Source organism: Cucumis melo, chromosome 4, assembly GCF_025177605.1.
Source record: "Cucumis melo cultivar AY chromosome 4, USDA_Cmelo_AY_1.0, whole genome shotgun sequence".
In the NCBI taxonomy this organism is placed as follows: domain Eukaryota; kingdom Viridiplantae; phylum Streptophyta; class Magnoliopsida; order Cucurbitales; family Cucurbitaceae; genus Cucumis; species Cucumis melo.
In genome coordinates, this window is record NC_066860.1 from 18,793,160 (window position 1) to 18,814,522 (window position 21,363).

General features: G+C 35.8%; 3 protein-coding genes across 4 annotated transcripts; 1 reads left to right on the forward strand and 2 right to left on the reverse strand.

Annotated features, from left to right (window-relative positions):
* The first annotated feature begins 3,621 nt into the window (after positions 1-3,621).
* On the forward strand, positions 3,622-10,580 carry LOC103501982 (coatomer subunit beta-1-like). 2 transcript variants are annotated; one of them, XM_008465767.3, is made up of 5 exons: positions 3,622-3,790; positions 3,901-5,977; positions 6,960-7,472; positions 9,561-9,646; positions 10,046-10,580. In XM_008465767.3, exons 2-5 carry the CDS (start codon positions 3,929-3,931, stop codon positions 10,248-10,250), a joined length of 2,853 nt encoding a protein of 950 aa, XP_008463989.1. In that variant the 5' UTR covers positions 3,622-3,790; positions 3,901-3,928; the 3' UTR covers positions 10,251-10,580. The 2 variants fall into 2 exon arrangements, with proteins under 2 accessions (XP_008463989.1, XP_008463990.1); XM_008465768.3 differs by having other exon boundaries at positions 3,638-3,790; positions 3,927-5,977.
* A 605-nt stretch (positions 10,581-11,185) lies between these two features.
* Positions 11,186-15,051, reverse strand: LOC103501980 (receptor-like protein kinase). Its single transcript, XM_008465765.3, has 2 exons — positions 11,773-15,051; positions 11,186-11,688 (listed from the first exon to the last, which is right to left on the reverse strand). Exons 1-2 carry the CDS (start codon positions 14,738-14,740, stop codon positions 11,336-11,338), a joined length of 3,321 nt encoding a protein of 1,106 aa, XP_008463987.2. The 5' UTR covers positions 14,741-15,051; the 3' UTR covers positions 11,186-11,335.
* A 1,534-nt stretch (positions 15,052-16,585) lies between these two features.
* Positions 16,586-20,460, reverse strand: LOC103501981 (receptor-like protein kinase). Its single transcript, XM_008465766.3, has 2 exons — positions 17,282-20,460; positions 16,586-17,179 (listed from the first exon to the last, which is right to left on the reverse strand). The coding sequence occupies exons 1-2, from the start codon at positions 20,256-20,258 to the stop codon at positions 16,845-16,847; spliced, it is 3,312 nt and encodes a 1,103-aa protein (XP_008463988.2). The 5' UTR covers positions 20,259-20,460; the 3' UTR covers positions 16,586-16,844.
* Between the last annotated feature and the right edge of the window lie 903 nt (positions 20,461-21,363).

A 21,363-nucleotide genomic window follows, 5' to 3' on the forward strand; every position in this document is an offset into this window, starting at 1 on the left:
CTACCCCATGGAAATGCATCAAATTGTTCTTTATTATCAATTAATTTGATGTGATCCAAATCACATCCCGTTGTGAACTGTTTCCCTAGAAGGAAGTTCCCTAAGAGAAGTATATTTTAGCCATCTTAATTCTATCTTTCTCCTTTAGTTTTTTCAATTCATTAAATAAGAAGGCGACCCTAGACCTAGGTATCGGATCTTCATTCTTGAAGTATTTTGATAGAAATTTGGCCTTAACCATAGATAAATCTATGGTCGACAATGGACCATAGTTCATTCCCGTTATAGCTTCAAATTCTTTAATCAAAGATTTTGCAATAGTTCCTTCGAAATTGAACCACAACTCATCATCCTTCACCAATGTACATTGACGTCTGATTATGTGGTTTAGTAGTTGGCTGTGGAATTTGGAGAATTTGATGTCTAAAAAATTTCCAAAACTGGTTTTCCTAAACAATTCTATTTCCCTATTGTTCAATTTTTTTTCTTATATTCTTAATTACATCTACTTTTACATATATATTTAACTTTTTCACTCTAGACCGTTCACTTCTTTTAGGGATACCATTGACTCCTTTTAAGGATCAATAGTGCACCTTGATGTCTGTTATATACTAGTATATATAACAGTATATGAAGTATATTTCATCATAGCTATTAATACCTCATAATCTTCCTTTTAATCCTTTCTTTTTTCTCCCCTTTTATTATCCGCAATCCTTTTCTGTATCAATATTATTAACAAATTTTGTTACTGATAACTAAATACAATTTAATAAACTGCAATATTATATACATAAATGTTATATACCTCTGTTTTTGATTTTGTTGATCCTTTCTTCTCATTTATTTATTTATTTATTATGTTTTTCTACAGCTTCTTTCTTATCACTTTTCTTCATCTTCTTCTGTTCACTTGCTCTAACATCTTTCTCAAACTTCCTCTTTTTAGATACCTACATTTCATACAAACAATAACAAACTTTTAGTATTAAAACCGTAGTTATCTACATTCATACATTTGAAATATACGTACATTTTCAGCAGCAGATTCCTTTCCTTTCCCTTTGAACACAATTTCGAACAATTTTCTTTTCGATATTGGTACATTGTCCTGCTCATAATCGAATATAAGTAACAATAATATACAATTTTATAATATGTATAAATCATCAATATACCTCATATACCTCATCAGACTCAGATGAGAAGTTTTCAGGTACATAATGCGATGTTTGTCCTTCATTAATCTTCAAACAAATATAATGAATGGAATCAGCATCAATATATATTTAAGTACATATATACGTTAGTACATATAGAAATCTTATGTAATATATGCAATATATATACAACAGTACATATAACATGTACTTACTTGTTTTCCTCTCTTCTGTTTGGGCATTTTGGCTTCTGGAGTTTCAAAAACCATATCCCTTCTCATAAAATTTTTATCATCGTACACCACTATCTGTGTACTTATTGGTCCTTGTAAATCTTCTTCATCATTCTCAGGATAAATTGTTTGTATTGGTTCGTAATTCAGAGGTTCTTCATTTCTATGTTCTCCTACGATATATACACATTTTAAATATTTGTTTAACTATATATATAATATTTTATTGTATTTCAGTAAATATCAAATTTACCTCTTCATTATCTTCTATCAAAATAGGATTTTCCTTGTTAGATTTAATCTTCTTCAGCCTTGATCCAAGGCATCTTTCACTTCTTCTAACCATTTTTTCCAAGGTTTTCTTACAGAGTATGGAAGAATATAAACCATGCAACAATATAAACTATGCAAGAATATAAACTACACAGTATGCAACATGCATTACTTTAATATATACAGACTTCAAAATTCATGTTCAATCAGGAAATGCGTACAACATGTAGTACTGTGTCTACATTGTTTCGAAATTACATTCACAGTAATAAATGAGTATTTCACACACTGTTCCATATATACCTCATTTGTTTTCTATTTAATAATCAAAACAAAATAACTTACTTGAACTGTAAAGATTATGTTGCGACGAAGATTCACTACAAGAAATCGAGATTTTCCCAACACCGAAAAACGTCGGGGGAAGTAAAAAATACGTTGGGAAAGGATCTCCTGATGCAGTCCTCGGCGTCGGGACAAACGTCGAGGAAAGTGAGTCGGGATAGGCTTTTCCGACGCTATGTTGGTCACGCGTCGGGAAAGCCTCTCCCGACGCAATCCATGGCGTCGGGAAAGCCTCCCCCGATAGGCTTTACCGTGAAGCTTTGTTAAGGAACCGTTGTGCCGACACTATACTGAAAGCTCGAGAAAAGGCACTTAAAAAGGTTCGTTAAACTTGAGATTTTTCTTGTTTGTCCAATGTTAGGCCAACCCTATAATGCACAGACGCACACATATTCATTCAATGAAAGTTGTTTCAATAAAAAAAATATTCATTTAAGATATATTTGTTTTGAAAGTCGTTGACTGACTCAGCTACAGGGTGACAAACGGGATCCTGAAAAAGTGAGAATGGAGAGAGAAGAACTTGAAAGACAGCAAAGAGAAGGTTGGCGGCGAGCTATGGACGGAGGAAGGCTGAAGCTGAAGTTGCGGTCGCGGCGACGGACGACAACGACGATGAAACGGACGCGGCGAGCTATGGACGGCGACGAATGTTTCTCTCTTCTCCAAACCCTTTCCCTTTCGTTTTCAGTTTTGTGTAAATACAGAAATGAAATAAATATTCAGGGGATCTCCCGATGCACTACTTACGGCGTCGGGAAAACCTAGGCCTTGGGAATATCCCTTATTTTCCACGTGAGGCTTTTCCCGACGCACTACTTACGACGTCGGGAATACCCTTTATTTCTCAACGTCTTGTGCCCGACACATGAATTGTGCATCGGGAAAACCTCTTATTCCCGACGTCTTACTTTATGCGTCGAGAATAGCTTTTTCTTCTGACGCATAAAGTCGGGAGAACCTCTTATTCCCGATGTCTTTTATGTCGATGTCTTTTTCGACGTCGGAAAAAGTCCGATTTCTTGTAGTGGTTGCAGAAAATTGGTTTTCTACTAAAGGATGAGTTATTGAAAACCCTAAACACGTTTTCAAGCTTTATCACTGCACACGAAATAGATTTCAATATATACCCCATTTAGTTGACAATAATAAGACGGAAAAAATGGGTCACCGGGATTGTTGAATGCTGCAAAAAACTCATCGGAATGGAAGAACGATGATGAAGCAATGAAAAATATTTTGGAAACCCTAACGATTTCTTGCAGAAGAACACAGAGGAAGCTAATGTGTATTGCATGTTGTTCACTTTCCTTTCGTGGTTCGAAAATGCCTCAATATACGGCATTAACGTTACATGTTTATTTTTTATTTATTTATTTTTTTAAATCGCTAATAATTAAATATGGGTAGTGTAATAATTTGGGCCAGACTTTTATGTAAAAAATGAGCCCATATAATGTAATATATATAGCAAAATTAGGTCCATTATGAAATATGATAGACCTAATTAGGCCATTTCATAGGGTGGGCTATTTAGAAGTTGAGCCCAAGAAATTTGTTTAGAATGGGCCTAATAGACAATGAAGCCGACGTTTCTCGCCTTCCGATTATTTTATGGAAGTTTGGTTTGTCCACAGTTATAGAGAGCTTAGTCCCTGAAACGACCAGATCTACATTTCCTCTCTTCGGGTTGAGACTTGAGAGTTCTTCACATCAACCAAACGCATCAAGCTTCTCGAGATCTAATTTCCTTCCTCAAGCTCCATAGCAAATCAGGTACTTTCTTCAATTCTCCTTCTCCCTTCCAACCTAGATCTGATATATTCTTCAATTCAATCTCCGTTTCATCTCAATTCTCTTCCTTCCCCATTTTCATTTTTCTTCAGATCTCTTAACCAAAAAGATAAAGCAGATATGGAGAAGTCGTGCACTCTGTTGGTGCACTTCGACAAGGGCACCCCAGCCATGGCGAATGAGATCAAGGAAGCTTTGGAAGGAAATGACATTGATTCCAAGATTGAAGCATTGAAAAAAGCGATTATGTTGTTGCTCAATGGTGAAACCATTCCTCAACTTTTCATCACAATTATACGTTATGTTCTTCCTTCTGATGACCACACCATCCAGAAACTCCTCCTTCTTTATTTGGAGATCATTGACAAGACCGATTCACGAGGTAAAGTTTTGCCGGAGATGATTCTTATTTGCCAGAACCTACGTAACAACCTTCAGCATCCTAACGAGTATATTCGTGGGGTTACCCTGCGATTTCTCTGCCGTTTGAATGAAACTGAGATCATTGAGCCCCTGATCCCTTCCATTCTCACCAATTTGGAGCATCGCCACCCATTTGTTCGTCGAAATGCGGTGCTTGCTGTCATGTCCGTTTACAAACTTCCTCAAGGGGAGCAATTACTGGATAGTGCACCTGAGATCATCGAGAAGTTCTTGACCTCTGAGCAGGACAATTCCAGTAAGCGAAATGCTTTTCTTATGCTCTTCAATTGTGCTCAAGAAAGGGCTATCAATTACCTCTTTACTAACATCGATAGGATGACTGATTGGGGTGAGCAGCTTCAGATGGTTGTCTTAGAATTAATTAGGAAGGTTTGCCGGGCCAATAAGGCTGAGAAAGGAAAATATATTAAGATCATTATATCATTGTTGAATGCCCCATCAACTGCTGTCATTTATGAGTGTGCTGGAACTCTTGTGTCTCTTTCCTCAGCTCCCACGGCTATTAGAGCCGCTGCGAATACTTACTGCCAGCTTTTGCTCTCCCAAAGTGATAATAATGTTAAGCTTATTGTTCTTGATAGGCTCAATGAGCTGAAGACATCTCATAGGGAGATAATGGTCGAACTAGTAATGGATGTGCTTCGCGCACTTTCCAGCCCAAATCTTGATATTAGGAGGAAAACGATTGATATTGCCCTTGAATTGATTACTCCTAGGAATATTGATGAAGTTGTTATGTCGCTGAAGAAGGAGGTGGTGAAGACTCAAAGTGGAGAGCATGAGAAGAATGGGGAATATAGGCAAATGCTGGTGCAGGCTATTCATACTTGTGCAATTAAGTTCCCTGAGGTTGCCAGCACAGTGGTACATCTCTTGATGGATTTCTTGAGCGATACCAATGTAGCTTCAGCAATGGATGTTGTTGTTTTTGTTCGTGAGATCATTGAGACAAATCCCAAGTTGCGAGTTTCTATCATTACAAGACTGTTGGATACATTCTATCAGATTCGTGCAGCGAGGGTGTGTTCTTGTGCGCTTTGGATCATTGGAGAGTACTGTCTCTCGCTCTCTGAAGTTGAGAGTGGAATCTCTACCATCAAAACTTGTCTTGGTGACCTTCCTTTCTACACAGCTTCAGAGGAAGGGGAGGCACAAGAGTCTTCAAAAACTTCACAACAAGTAAGCTCAACTACAGTATCCTCTAGAAGGCCTGCCATTCTTGCAGATGGAACCTATGCAACCCAAAGTGCTGCACTTGAGACTGCAATGTCCCCACCAACCCTTGTTCAGGGTTCACTATCCTCTATTGGAAATTTGAGATCCTTAATTCTTTCTGGCGACTTTTTCCTTGGGGCAGTTGTGGCTTGTACGCTTACAAAGCTTGTTTTGAGGCTAGAGGAGGTTCAGCCTTCCAAAGTCGAAGTGAACAGAACCTTCACTCAGGCATTATTGATCATGGTTTCTATGTTGCAACTGGGTGAATCTTCATTTCTTCCACATCCAATTGATAGTGACTCACGTGATAGGATTGTCCTCTGTATTAGACTGCTAAGCAATACCGGTGATGAAGTGAGGAAGATATGGTTGCAATCTTGCAGACAGAGCTTTGTGAAAATGCTGGCTGAAAAGCAGCGCCACGAAACTGAAGAGATAAAAGCCAGGGCTCAGATATCCCATGCGCAGCCAGATGATCTAATTGATTTTTACCACTTAAAGAGCAGGAAGGTAATAAAACATTTCATCTGTTGTCTCTTGCTTATTTTTTTGGCTTTTCTATTTTTGTTTGTATCATGGTTTGTAGAATTCAGTATTATAACTTTTAATGTGCTTGATCTCAGTTTGCTTTGGATGAAGACCTCTCGTGTTGTTTCCTGAACTTTTTTTAAACTTATTTATGACGTTCTATCCTTCTATTATTGTTTTTTTCTTGACGTGTAGAGTTTAAAATAGTTTCTTTCAGTATCTTCACGTCAACTTTCTTTGGATGTAATATCTCATGTTCTCTTGTGGTTTATTAATGTTTCTATGACATTTCATTCTTTCAATGTTTTTCTCATTCTGTATCATAGTGTTTGCATGCAATGACTTAGAATGTGTTTTACATCAATTTTTCTTTGAATGAAGCTACTATGGATGCCAATAACCTATGCTTCGATTTTTTTGGCATGCATTGCGCTAATGTTCATAGGAAGAAGAAAGTAAAATTCAACTAGAAGTTTCTAGGAACCATTTCATAAATCCTGTTTCTTGCATGGAGAGGAGAATGGAACTCATTACAATATGTCAGCTTTTCATTGATCATTTTAAAGATTTTTAGTTTTTTTTTTTTAAAATAATTTTAGCATTATACATAGTTTTATGAATGTACTCTTCATAATAGGACACTAATACCATGTCATGATAAGCTGCTTCTTTTTCCCCTCCAACTGGTTTCAGTTGAATTCCATTATTCTCTTTTCATGGTAAAAAAATTGTATAAGATGGCACAGCCAATTTGTGTACATATATTATGATATAATCTTAGTAGTTAGGGGCTTTGTGAATGGCCATTTCCAGCTTTCTGATTGTCTCAGCTCTCAAATCCAAATTTTCTCGATTAAACAAGTTACTATGGTTGTTTACTGGAAGCAATCAAGTTTTTATTATCTAAATCGTTGGTTTTCTTAGTTTCACCTGTTTCATTAACTTTATAAGCATCACTTTTCAGGGAATGAGTCAGCTAGAACTGGAAGATGAGGTCCAAGATGATCTTAAGCGTGCTACTGGAGAGTTTACAAAGGAGGGCGATGATGCCAACAAACTCAACCGCATTCTTCAACTAACTGGATTCAGTGATCCCGTTTATGCAGAAGCTTATGTCACTGTTCATCATTATGACATTGTTCTTGATGTTACAGTGATTAATAGAACCAAAGAGACTCTTCAGAATTTGTGCCTTGAGTTGGCCACTATGGGTGACCTCAAACTTGTTGAACGTCCTCAAAACTATACGCTTGCTCCAGAGTCAAGTAAACAAATAAAGGCTAACATCAAGGTTTCTTCTACTGAAACAGGAGTCATATTTGGTAACATTGTATATGAGACTTCTTCTAATGTGCTAGAGAGAACAGTCATAGTTCTTAATGATATCCACATAGATATCATGGATTATATTTCTCCTGCATCCTGCACTGATGTGGCATTTAGAGCAATGTGGGCTGAATTTGAGTGGGAAAACAAGGTACGCACACTATGTTCTTTGGTAAAATTCATTTTAAAACTACCGCGTTTTTTATTTTATTATTATTTTTTATAATAAGGAGAAATTGAAATGAGATTATAAGACCAGTGGCTCTTACAAGAAGGATTGCCATTATAAATCAAAGAGGACAGACTATAATTCTTAAAAGGTTGTGAACATTTACACCAGAAAGAGCATCAAACAAAACTTAATCAAGAAAGTCCGCAAAAGAAGAAGAGTGTTGTTGAGGGTCCTCCCATTCTTTCACACCTAAAAGACCTAAAGAGGAATGAGTAAAGGCCAGCCTTAAAGTTTGTACATCTCCTTTAAAGGGATGTCCCACAAAAATCAGTGATAAAAGATTTAATATGGAGCTAGACACAATCAAGCACCATCCAAGACTTTTTACAAAGAAATTACAGTTATCTGTAGCAAAGAAGAAAGAACCAAAAAAGTGGCAACAACAGATTCTGAGCTTGCTTTCATAGCACACCATGGAGGGTGAGTGAAATAGGGCATTTACCTTTGGAGGTGATCCAACATTTTAACGCTACCCTGACTAATTTCCTATAAAAAGAGAACTTAATTTTCCTCTGAAAAAGCCCTTCCAAAGCACTGGTTCAAATAATAGGTAGAAAAATGTGGGAAAGAAAAAAGCCTATTCATCAATTTTATCATCTTTAAGATTCTTTCTAAGCCTCGAGTCCCAATCCCTGCTTTCAGTATTCCAATTCAGATTATGTTGTTTTGACATTATGCACTATCTGATCTGTTTGACGAGAATATAGAACCTTGTGTGTATGGTGTATGCATGTGTGTGTGCGTGTGTGTTTTTTTTTTTTGGTTAGGAACAGTGTTTTAGAAAGCCCTCTCAGGCGCATGCCTAGGCTCAAGGCGCAGGTCTAGCGCCTCACCTTGGAGGCGAGGCTCACAAAATAAGGTGCGCCTCAGGTGTGGGCCATTTGCAAAGCCGGAAGTCCCAAGGCTCAAAATCTCGGGTTTCAGGGCTTTCTCATTTTTTTTAAAAAAATAGTAATAATTAAGGATTTTCTTTCTTTATTAACTAAAAGAATCAAGTTTACTAAGCCTAAATGCAAAAATTCTTGTGTTTGAGAGGTCTTTTCTTTTCCACATTTCCACTTCAATTATGCTCTCTCTTTTTAATGTAATATTTTTAAACCTAGTGCACCTCACAGGAAAAGGTTTGTGCTTTTTAGTGCGCCTTGCACCTAGGCTCCAAAGGACCATTGTGCCTTAGTGAACACCTGTTAGGAAATAAAATAAATTCATCCATTCAGGAAAATGTATACAAAAGGTCTACCAAGAGATTGTTACAAAAGGCTAGGCCATTGAGATATGAGTGTGGATAAATTGTAGTTAAAAAAGGTTGTTTTAACTTGTTCCATGATAAAGCTAAAATATTAATAGAGTCAATATAGAACGGAGTCTTGTTTCTTGTTGTCGAAGATGCAATTTCATATTACTCCATAGAAAAGCCCGCATGAAGTTCAGCTAAAGGGCATTTTTGTGTCTTCGAATGGGTGACCAAGCAAAATACAAGATAGGTAGTGGGAAGAAGATTTCACCTGCGTGGACAATATTCCAGCCAAAGATAGGGAAGTCAAAGCTCCAGGAGTTATTTGCAAAAAGAACAGCTACTGAATATGGAATTTGAGTTTCTATATTCCTCATATATAAAGGACCGCATGCATGCTGGAGAAATGCTGATCCAGGGGGATTTTCTCTGAAGGACATCCTGAGTGTTGATGCTGGAATAGCTTAGTTCTCTCAAGTGAAGAATTTGATCTTTTTGGGATATGATCCACTCCATATGAGATCCCCATAATTGTGCGAACCCAGCAGATGCAAGTGGCCCCACAAGGGATACGGAGGAGAAATGCCCATTTTTCTTTAATTTTAAGTATCTATCCTTTAGTAAGGCTTCCACCATTACTTGTGTTGTAGAAATTGGACTGCTTGTCCCACTTCATATATTCCATTTTTAACATGAACTTTCGTTTTCCTATTTACTGATATTAAAGCAATCGTCATACAATAAATTCTGATTATGGTTATTTCCGGCTGCAGGTTGCTGTGAATACAATAATTCAAGATGAGAAGGAATTCCTAAACCACATTATGAAGTCAACGAATATGAAGTGCTTGACACCAATGTAAGATCCTTTGGTCTAGTCTTTCTCGTTTACCTTTGGATGTTTTATGCTTATGTGGACAGGACACCTAACACAACAGGACTGTTTAGTTGTACTCTGGTACTTCTACTGCAATCCCTTCTAATTTAAAAGTTTCTTTCCGATGGAACTTGCTCTATTGCTACTACCTATTTGGTATCCAGCTAATTTACCTGACATTCCATATCCATTCCTTGCTTTGCTTGTGCTGCTACTATCTATGTATTGTGAAAGATGATGAGAAAACTAAAAGAGATAGAGATTTTCATGTCATATTATAGGGTTTTTTTTAAACCGCAGTTACATACTGGATTTATTTTAGGGAGATGGGTATATGTGCATGCTTGTATTTAATAGTGTCATTTGTTTTTTGGGCATCAGATCGGCATTAGAAGGTGAATGTGGTTTTCTTGCTGCCAACCTTTATGCAAAGAGTGTTTTTGGAGAAGATGCATTAGTGAATGTGAGCATTGAAAAACAAGCAGACAGCAAGTTGAGTGGATACATCAGGATAAGAAGCAAGACTCAAGGTATTGCTCTCAGTCTTGGTGATAAGATCACTTTGAAACAGAAGGGAGGCTCATGAACATTCGAATTTGATGAAATAATATTTGAAGTTTTTACTATTAAAATTTTGTTTTAACCACCCACTGTATTGCCCTTATTTGCGGCCATTCGAACTCATTGCCATTTTCTTTTCTTATCTTTTCTTTTACTGTTCATTTTTATTTAGAACTTCGATATATCTTGCTCTTACTAGAAAGAGGGATCTGTTGTTATATGTTAGTGTCCACAAACAAGTGGCAATTCTATGCTGTCTTTATTCTTTATTCCCCCTTTGGTTCTCTTTTTGTAGTTATTATGTGTACTACAGAGTACCTTCTACAGTTATAAATTTTTTGTTCATCTTTTTTCATTACTTTGTTCACTGAGCTAATTGATTTCTATGAATATTAACAAGAAGTTAGTGGGAACTGTGACACTCCACTTATTTATAGATGAAAACTGCATCTACAAAGGCTTTCCAGTTTTGTATTAATTTTCAATAGAACTTTCATTGTAATTGCAGCATTTTTTTTTTCTAACAATGAATTCCACGTTGGAATTCAAGTTTTGTCACTCAACTTCTGCAAATCTTGGTCTTAGGTGACGAACTCTTGGTCATAATTGGAACGTAAAATGATTAATTAATATTTGCACTATTTTCATAATATTCCCCGACCTTTACTTTCTATAAAAAGGAATAATCGAGACGTTGCTATGTAGAGTTGAATGATATATAAGTGTTGGGGAATAATTTTTGCTATGGAACTTCAACATTTGTAAAATAATGATTATGATAATGACCAAGGGAGACCAAAACGAGCCTTCTAAGTATTTACAATGCTAAAAACTAGAATAGGAGATTATGTACAAGCAAACGAAAAAAAAAAACAATCAAATTTGTGCATTCATCAAAACATCTATGAAGAAAAGGGAAAGACAAGGTTAATTTTCTAGTTTAATTTTGAAAATAAGTCGTTTGGAAAGAAAAATTTTGAAGTGTTTTAGTAAGCATTCATAATACCTTTTGAAAAACTTTGAAAGTACATTTTAAATTGGTTTTTATGTTCTTTATCAAAACTAAAAACAATTTAAAATAAAATTGGTTTTGGAAACTCTTGTCTTCGTTCAATCCAAAAATACTGTGGATTGCTTTGTCTTCGAATCAATCAAGTGGTTCAGAACATCTATCATCATAGGTCTCTTGTTAGGATCCTTTTCTGTGCATCTCAAAGCCACCAAAACCACCTTCTTAATCTGCTCCCTTCGATCAGAATCTAAAAGTTCTTCCACAAGCATTGGATCAACAATACTATCTATTTCTCCTGTCTCATTCCAACCCGACCGAACCCAAGCAGCTATACTCCCCACCTCAGTAAATGATGCATCCGATGGCTTCTTTCGTGTTATCAGCTCAAGTAAAACAACTCCGTAACTGTAAACATCTGAAGCTTTGTTTTTTGCTGCTGAGAATGCATTCTCTGTCACAAGCCCATAATGCATCAACAAATAATTCAATACTTCAAAACAAAAACATAATTCATAACGTACGTGTAGAATGATACCTGGTGCAATATAGCCAATTGTTCCAGCAAAAGAGGATGAAACTGTTGGTGCAGATGTTTGGTCGAGCAACTTTGCAAGACCAAAATCAGCAATACGAGGTTCCATCTCCGAATCTAGAAGTATATTCTGCGGTTTAATGTCTCGGTGTATTATAGGAGGATCACAATCGTAATGAAGATATATCAACCCATGTGCAATACCAATGGCAATATTATAACGTACTTCCCATGTTAAAGCTGGAGCTGGATTCATCTGATGCAACACATCATCAAGACTCCCATTAGGCTGGTATCTGTAAAGAAGTAAACCATGGTCTTTTCCAAACCAAAAATCTTCCATAGCGATCAGGTTTCGATGTTTGATACGACCAACAGTTTTAATTTCTCTAATCATACTCCGGCTTCCCCCTTTACATCCTCCATATGTTAGCTTTTTTACAGCAAAAGTTCTCTTCGAATCTAGAGATGCCTTATAAACAACTCCATGTGCTCCTCTCCCTATGATGAATCGCTCATCTAGGTTATCAGTGGCCTCTATTACCTTGTGGACAAGCAAAGAAGTTGTTCCTACTTCAGCAAAGGTGTCAAAAGTATCCTTATTTCTTCTGATGTAAACAAACTTATAAACCAACCCAAGAAGCAGAAAAACAATAAAGAGTGAAGATCCAAAAGCTATCATTGCAATTTGAGTATTATTAAGCCGAGAGCTTGAATGACTAGCACAAGTTTTGATACTACTGCTTTCTTTGCAACTTAAGCCATCTGTTTCATCACAGCTGATGCATAACCCAGAGTTACCTAAGAACGATGCGGGATGAGAATTCAGAAACTTCATTAATGTTGGTGGCACAGGACCCGTGAAGAAATTATATGAAATGTTAAGCTCAACTAACAACGAACTTAGTTCACCAAGAACTCTTATACTTCCAGTCAAATTATTGTGAGATATATCTAAATTCTCTACCATGACCAGATTTTTCAGCTCAGAAGGTATTTGGCCAGTTAACACATTGTCACTGAAATTCAGGGAATAAAACATATTCTTCCAACCTCCAATAGATGAAGGAATTTCTCCTCCAAACAAATTGCCACCAAGATCTAGCACTGAAAGGCTTTCAAGTTCTGATAATACATTTGGAATGCCTCCAGTAAATCGATTCTCTGTTAAAATCAATGTGGATATAACTTTCCAGCCAGCCAAACTACTAGATATTGAACCATTCAATAAATTGAATCCTACATCAAAATTATTCAACTTGGTACAATTTGACAGCGAGGGTGGCAAAGGTCCTTCCAAGAAGTTGTGAGACAAGCTCAAACTTTGAATATTCATAAGGTTTCCCAGCTCATTTGGTACAAGACCTGTAAGCTTGTTCCTAGACAAATCAACTGAGGTAAGATTGATGCAGTTGCCCAAACTTAACGGAATTTTTCCATTGAGGTTATTTTCACTGGCATCCATGAACTGAAGGCCATGATTTCTCATAAATTCTGGCAGAACTCCTGTTAGATTATTCCTTCTCAAAATCAACCTCTGAAGAGACACACAGGTCCCAATATCTGAAGGTATGCTACCCTGAAATTGATTCAAACCTAAATTTAACACCCTTAATGTCTTTCCAAAGCATAGATTAGGTGGAATTTGACCAGTGAACTTGTTATTAGTAAACTCCACTTGGACTAAGCTTCTGTTGAGTCCCAGACTTTGAGGTATGACACCAGAAAACTGATTGTTGAATAAAGAAATATTTTTGAGGTGCTTGAGTTCAGTTATTATCAATGGAAGTTCCCCGGAAAGATTGTTGTTATACACAAGAATATGCTGGAGACTTGGAATCTTCCAAATGCTAATAGGAATCTGACCAATCAAATGGTTCGAAAACAATTGAAGGACCTCTAATCTACTTAGCAAACCCAGTTCACTAGGGATACGTCCCTCAAATTGGTTGACGTACAAATCCAATTCTTTCAAGGATTTGCAAGCCCCAAATTCAGGAGGTATATTCCCAGACAGTTGATTTTTAGAGAGATCAAGAACTGAAAGCTTACTTAGGCGGCCAAAAGAGGAAGGAATATGACCTGTTAAACTGGAATTTACAATAAGTAAGGTTCTTAGGCCACTACAGTTGCCCAACCCGGCAGGTATACCTCCTGTATAACTATTGAATGACAAATCTATATATTCTAAACTCAGACAACCTCCTGACCCCAAAGGAATTGGACCATGGAGATTGTTTCGGCTTACACCTAGATTAACAAGATTATCAAGATTGTTAAAACTATCGGGCAATGTTCCTACTAACTGGTTCCCATCCAAATAAAGATCCTCCAATTGACTACAGTTCCCTAGGGAAGAAGGTATTGTACCAGAAAACTCATTTTCATACAGATACAAATGAAACAGCCGACTCCAATTCCCCACAATTGAAGGGATAGAACCGTTGAGATTGTTTCCACTAAGATACACATACTGCAAATTAAGATTCGGAAATAAGGAGTCGGGTATTGCACCAGTTAGAACATTGTCATGGAAGTTCAAAAACGTCAAGTTCCTAAGGAGAGTTAATGACTGAGGAATTTCTCCACCAAATTGGTTGAAGGAGAGATCCAAGTACTCTAAATGGCTACAGTTACCAATCCCATAAGGAATTTCACCAGAGAAACCGTTGGTGGTCAAATCAATAGTACGCAAGTGGGTCAAACGTGCAATTTCATGTCCAAGCTGACCCGAAACATCATAATACGAGAGATTGAAAGTGATGACACGAAGGTTTTGATCACATTGAATCCCAGCCCAAGAACAGGGAGTGGAATCAGAAGCATTCCAAAGAGGGATAAAAGGGGTGTGAGTATTCCAGCGGCTTTGGAGCGATAATAAAGTCAACCCATCTGAGGTTAAAGCAAAAACAACATAGAGAGGGAAGGAGAAGAATACCAGTAGGAAGAAATGGCGGGAATGAAGCAGCATAACAACAAAACCCACATGAATTGCAGCAGAGTTGAGAGTGGAGGATAGAGAGAAAGAAATTAGGGGTAAGAAAGTTGAAGAATGGAAAGTTGAAGAATGGAAAGTTGGAAGTGAAAAAGGAAATGAAAATGAGTGAAGGGGGGGATAGGTGGCGGCAGTTTAAGAATCGGGTGGAACACTCAAACTCAAAATCAAAACCCTTGTATGAACATGGGGAATCACTTCCTCGCACTCTATTCTAAGCTTAGTGGTAGTTGATAGGTTGGAAAGTCAAATCATCGACTCTCATGAGTGTTTCTTTCGTATTAATTAGCTTCAGAAATCCTTTCAATTCTTTTCTTCTTCGAAAAATAACTATTTATATCTCATGAACTAAAATCTTAAATTAATACCATTTTTTCAATTCGCATCTTTCATCAACACATTTCAATTAATATTTTTTTTAAAAAAATAATATAAAATAAAAAAATTCAAAATTAGCAAATAAAAATTTAAGTGATTTTTATGTAAAGGAAACGTGTAAAGATGGTTGGAAGTATGAACATGTAAATGCAAATTTAATACCGGGAATACAAATTACAAATATCATATACATTGTTTTCTCCATATCTAGTTATTTTTTAGTTTCTTTGTGTTGTTTTAATTCTCTTCTAAATAAGATACCAAAATTATGATACTGCTAATACCCATCTATCATCTATTAGTGAATTTTGTTATTTTTAAATGATAGTTTTGTCATTTAAAATAATTATCGTATACACAATTTTATTAAAGATAAATTAAAATGATGAACTAAAGCAATTGTTTATTCGATTTAAATTTAGCACCTTGAAAATTTGAGAATAAACTTTTGTAGTTCAAATTATTTTAAATAATAAAAATGTTAAAATTATTTGTAAAATATAACAAAATTTCAAAATCTATTTGAATAAATTTTAAAATTTTGTTATATTTGTTAAATATTTTAATTCATTTTGTTATATTAAAAAAAACCCCAAATCTATGGATGTGAGTAATAGATGAGAATTCTTTTTTCATTCTTCTGTATTCACACACCCACTTAATTGAAAAAGAAAAAAAGAGAATAATTTTTGTCTTTAATCTTTATTATTATTTTCAATTTATTACTATTTATTATTATTATTTTGTGTATAAGTAAAAAAGTCAAAGTTTTCTTATGAAGAATTGAATGGTTTGTATCGTAGTAGGCCTTTGAAAAATATGGTACGAGGAAAATGCTAATATATTTGTTCAAACATCATTTCCTTCATTATTTATTAGGTGCAGTATTTTATTCTATTTTTATTTAACTAGAAACAAAAAATATTTTCTTTTGATGACTTTTTGTTATTATTATTATAATTTCTTATAGTAGAGTAATGCTAGTTATGATAGAACAGGAATAAGTAATTAAACTTTTAATCTCTAAGTTGGTAATACAAATATTATATCAATTTAGTTATATTCGTTTTAGTGCATTCAAATTAAATTGTAGTTTTTTCTTCTCAAAATCGAAAATAATTATGTCAAGGAATCCCTTTTTTCTCTATGAAATTTTCTTTGCACAAAAAGCTTACTTCATCCTTGAACACTAAAGAAAAAACTAGATTAAACGTGGGAGGGAAGTAAAAATTTTACCTCTCATCAAGTTATTCAAATATTCATAGTTCAAAGGAATCAGCAATCGTTCCTTTCTTGTATTAAAATTTCCAGAATTTTTTAATTCTAAAATAATTTAAATCACTTTTCTTTAATTATTTTTGTCATTCTTAAATTACTTCCAAAAACATATTTTTATGTCACTTAAAATCAATTGTGATGTAATAAAAATTAGATTCAAAAGTATAAAATAAAACATTTAATTGATTATTTGCAATATTTTAAGCCTTAAAAATTACTTAAAAATATTCTCAAACATACACTAAAGAAATATATACGACAGGCTAAAACAAGCTTTTTGACAACCTCTAAAGAAATCTAATCCTCACAGCCATAACAATATACAAAATATACTGATGGACTGTTATACTATCCTTAAATCATTTTGAGTATTTATCAAAAATGCTTAGGGTAGAAGGAAAAAGCTTGGTTAGTCATATGTGCTCTACCGACTAATCTTTAAATCAATCAAGTGATCGACAATATCTCTCATCGTTGGTCTCTTGTTAGGCTCATTTTCTGTGCATCTCAAAGCCACAAGAACCACCTGAATCATCTGCTCCCTATGATCCAAATTAGCAAGTTCTTCCTCAAGCTTTGGATCAACAATTCTATCTATTTCATCTGTCTCGTTCCAAACCAACCGAATCCAAGCCATGATATTCCCGACTTCCATAAATGATGGATCTGATGGCTTCTTTCCTGTTACCATCTCGAGTAAAACCACCCCATAACTGTACACATCAGAGGCTTTGGTCTTCGCTGCTGAAAATGCATTCTCTGTCACAACCACATAACATATCACAACACAATTCAATTCACACCGAAAACAAAACACATGAGAATGCAGAGCTAATTTGCAATATATGTGTAGAATGATACCTGGTGCAATGTAGCCAATTGTACCCGCAAAAGAGGATGAAGTCGCGGGTTCAAAAGTTTGATCCAATAGCTTTGCAAGACCAAAGTCAGCGATATGAGGTTCCATCTCCGAATCTAGAAGTATATTCTGTGGTTTGATGTCTCGGTGTATAATGGGAGGATCACAATCGTAATGGAGATACGCCAATCCATGAGCAATACCGACCGCTATATTATAGCGGGCTTTCCATGTTAGAGATGGAGTTGTATTTATCTCGTGCAACACATCATAAAGGCTCCCATTTGGATAATATTTGTAAAGCAATAGACCATAATCTTTTCCCAACCAAAAATTTTCCAAAGAGATCAAGTTCCGGTGCTTAATGTTGCTGACAGTTCTAATTTCTTTAACCATATTCCGGCTTCCCCCTTTAATTCCTAAAAATGTAAGCTTCTTTACTGCAAAAGTTTTATTTGAATCCAGGGAGGCCTTATAAACAACTCCATGTGCTCCTCTTCCAATGATGAAACGTTCATCTAAATTATCAGTGGCCTCCATTACCTTCTCGAGCAAGGAAGTTGTTCCTACTTGAGCAGCAGTCTCAATGTTTTGCTTGTTTCTTCTGTTATAGACAAACTTATAAACCAACCCAAGAAGCAAAAGAATAACGAAAAGTGAAGACCCCAGAGCTATCATTGCAATCTGTACATTTCCAAGTCGAGAGCTACCACGCGAGCTTGAATAAACAGCACAAGGACTAATACTGATATTTCTATTGCAACTTAGACCATCTAGTACATCACAACTAATGCACAACCCAGGGTTACCTACGAATGAGGAGGGACGAGAATTCAATAACTTCATTAATGTTTGTGGCACTGGACCCGTGAAGAAATTATCTGAAATGTTAAGCTCAATTAACGTTGAACTTAGTTCGCTAAGGACAGTTAAACTTCCAGTCAAATTATTGTGAGATATATCTAATTCCTGTAACTTGACCAGACTCGCCAGCTCAGATGGTAGTTGGCCACTTAACCCATTGTTACTGAGATTCAAGGAATAAAACAGACTCTTCAAAGCTCCAATAGATGAAGGGATTTCACCTCCAAACAAATTGCCACCAAGATCTAGTAGTGAAAGGCTTTCAAGTTCTGATAATACATTCGGGATACCTCCAGTAAATCGATTCTCTTTGATTATAAACGTGGATATAACTTTCCAGCTAGCTAAACTACGAGGTATAGAACCATTCAATAAATTAAATCCTACGTCAAACTTATCCAGTTTCGTGCAGTTTGAGAGGGAAGATGGCAAAGGTCCTTCCAAGAAGTTATGAGACAAAACCAAACTTTGAAGATTCTCAAGATTTCCCAATGCATTAGGTATAAGGCCTGAAAGCTTGTTGCTTTGAAAATTAATTGACGTAAGATTGATGCAATTTCCCAAACTTGAGGGAATTGTTCCATTGAGGTTATTTTCATTGGCATCCATGAATCGCAGACCGTGATTTATCATAAATTCCGGCAGAACCCCTGTTAGATTATTCCTTTTCAAAATCAATCTCTGAAGAGTCAAACAAGTTCCAATATCAGAAGGTACATTTCCTTGAAATTGATTCGAACCTAAATTTAACACCCTTAATGTCTTTCCATAGCATAAATTAGGTGGAATTTGACCAGTGAACTGATTATTTGTGAACTCCACTTGCACTAAGCTACTGTTGAGTCCCAAACTTTGAGGTATGACTCCAGAAAAATGATTGTTGAACACAGAAATGTTTTTGAGGTGCCGGAGTTCTGTTATTATCAAGGGTAGTTCCCCAAAAAGGTTGTTGTTATACAGAAGAATATGTTGGAGACTTGCAATCTTCCAGATACTAATTGGAATTTCACCAGTCAACCGGTTTGAAAACAATTGAAGGACCTCTAATCTACTTAGCAAACCAAGTTCACTAGGGATATGCCCCTTGAGTTGGTTATCGTACAAATCCAATTCTTTCAAGGATTTGCAAGCCCCAAGTTCCGGAGGTATATTCCCAGACAGTTGATTTCTAGAGAGATCAAGATGTGAAAGCTTACTTAGGCGGCCAAAGGAGGAAGGAATAAGACCTGTTAGACTTGAATTGACAATGATTAAGTTGTTTAGGCGACTACAATTGCCTAGCCCAGCTGGTATACCTCCTGTATAACTATTGAAAGACAAATCTATAAATTTTAAACTCTGGCAACTACCTGAACCCAAAGGAATTGGACCCTGGAGATTGTTTCCGCTTACACCCAAATAAACAAGATTATCAAGATTGTTAAGACTATTGGGCAATGTTCCCAATAACTGGTTCCCATCCAAATAAAGATCCTCCAATTGGCTACAATTCCCTATGGAAGAAGGTGTGGTACCAGACAACTCATTTCCATAAAGATACAAATGAAATAGTTGCCTCAAGTTTCCCACGTTTGAAGGAATAGAACCATTGAGATTGTTTTCACTAAGATACACATACTGCAAATTAAGATTTTGAAATAATGAGCCGGGTATTGCACCAAATAGAACATTGGCATGGAAGTTCAAAAATGTCAAGTTCCTAAGGAGCGTTAACGACTCAGGAATCTCTCCACCAAATCGGTTGAGGGAGAGATCCAAGAACTCTAAATGGGTACAGTTACCAATCCCATAAGGAATTTCACCAGAGAAATCGTTGGTTGTCAAATCAATAGTACGCAATTGAGTCAAACTTGCAATTTCAGGTCCAAGCTGACCCGAAACCCCATAGAAAGAGAGATTGAAGGTGATGACACGGAGGTTTTGATCACATTCAATCCCAGCCCAAGAACAGGGAGTGGAATGAGAGGCATTCCAAACAGGGACAAAAGAGGTGTGAGTAGTCCAGCGGCTTTGGAGTGATAATAAGGCCAACCCATCTGAAGTTAAAGCAAAAACAACATAGAAATGAAAAGAGAAGCATACCAGTAAGAAGAAATGGCGGGTAAGAAGCTGCATAATATAGGAAACCCAGAAAACTGCAACAGAAGAGAAATCGGGGACGCAACAGTGTCAAGGAGAAGGATAAAAAAGAAAGATATTTATGAAGAAGATGGGGGTAAGGGGGAACAAAGGTATCGGCGTAGTTTGAAAGTGGTTTGAAATGGAAAAGAAAAAGAGTTGAAGGATATTGGAAAGAGGGAAGAAGAAGAAGAAGAAACAAATTTGGTTGAGGATGTGAATGGCAGTTTTTGCAGGCGCTTTAAATAATATTTAGTGGGACCGCGCAATTTCATCGTGTCTTTTTCCACTTACAACTTATCTATATAAAAATAATATTTTCATTTGTATATATATATATATATATATATATATATATATATATGTGAAATTATTAAAAGGGGTCTTCTTATGAATGAAACCAAATAGTAAAACATTTACTTTCAACCATTTTGAAAATAAAAAAAAGCTCACACGTCCATAGTGTAAAATACAAAAAATGTCACGTTAATAATGCGATAGTATATTTGGTACAAAATGCGCATGTAATATATTTGATACACGATCACTTACATTTGGCTATTGTTTGGTACATGATCGTTTAGGTTTTTTCATTTAATTTGATAATTATTTTTTTAATTCTATCGTTTAATTTAGATTGGTTACACAATTGTTTAGATTTGAGTAGACAAATCGTTTTTGTTTTGGTACACGATTGTTTAGATTTGACTAAATGATTTTTTTAAATTATTTTGGTATGTGACCGTTTAGATTTATTTACACCATGGTTTGTTTTTTAGATGATCGTTTACATTTGGCTATTCCAATCTAAAATATTTTTACTAGAGAAAAAAAAAGAAGAAGAGGAAAATAAGAAAAACGTTGTAAAGATTAAACTAAGTATAAAAAGAAGAGGAAAAGAAGAAAGACGATAGAAAGAAATTGAAATGAAAAAAAAAAGACATGGAAACAAACGTAACGAAAAAAAAAGAAGAGGAAAAGAAGAAAGACGACGAGAGAAATCGCAACGAACAGGAAAACAACGAAAGAAATCGCAGCGAGGAGGAGGAGAAAGACGGAATGACAAACTTAGAATATTTAAAAAATGATTAATTTTATAGGC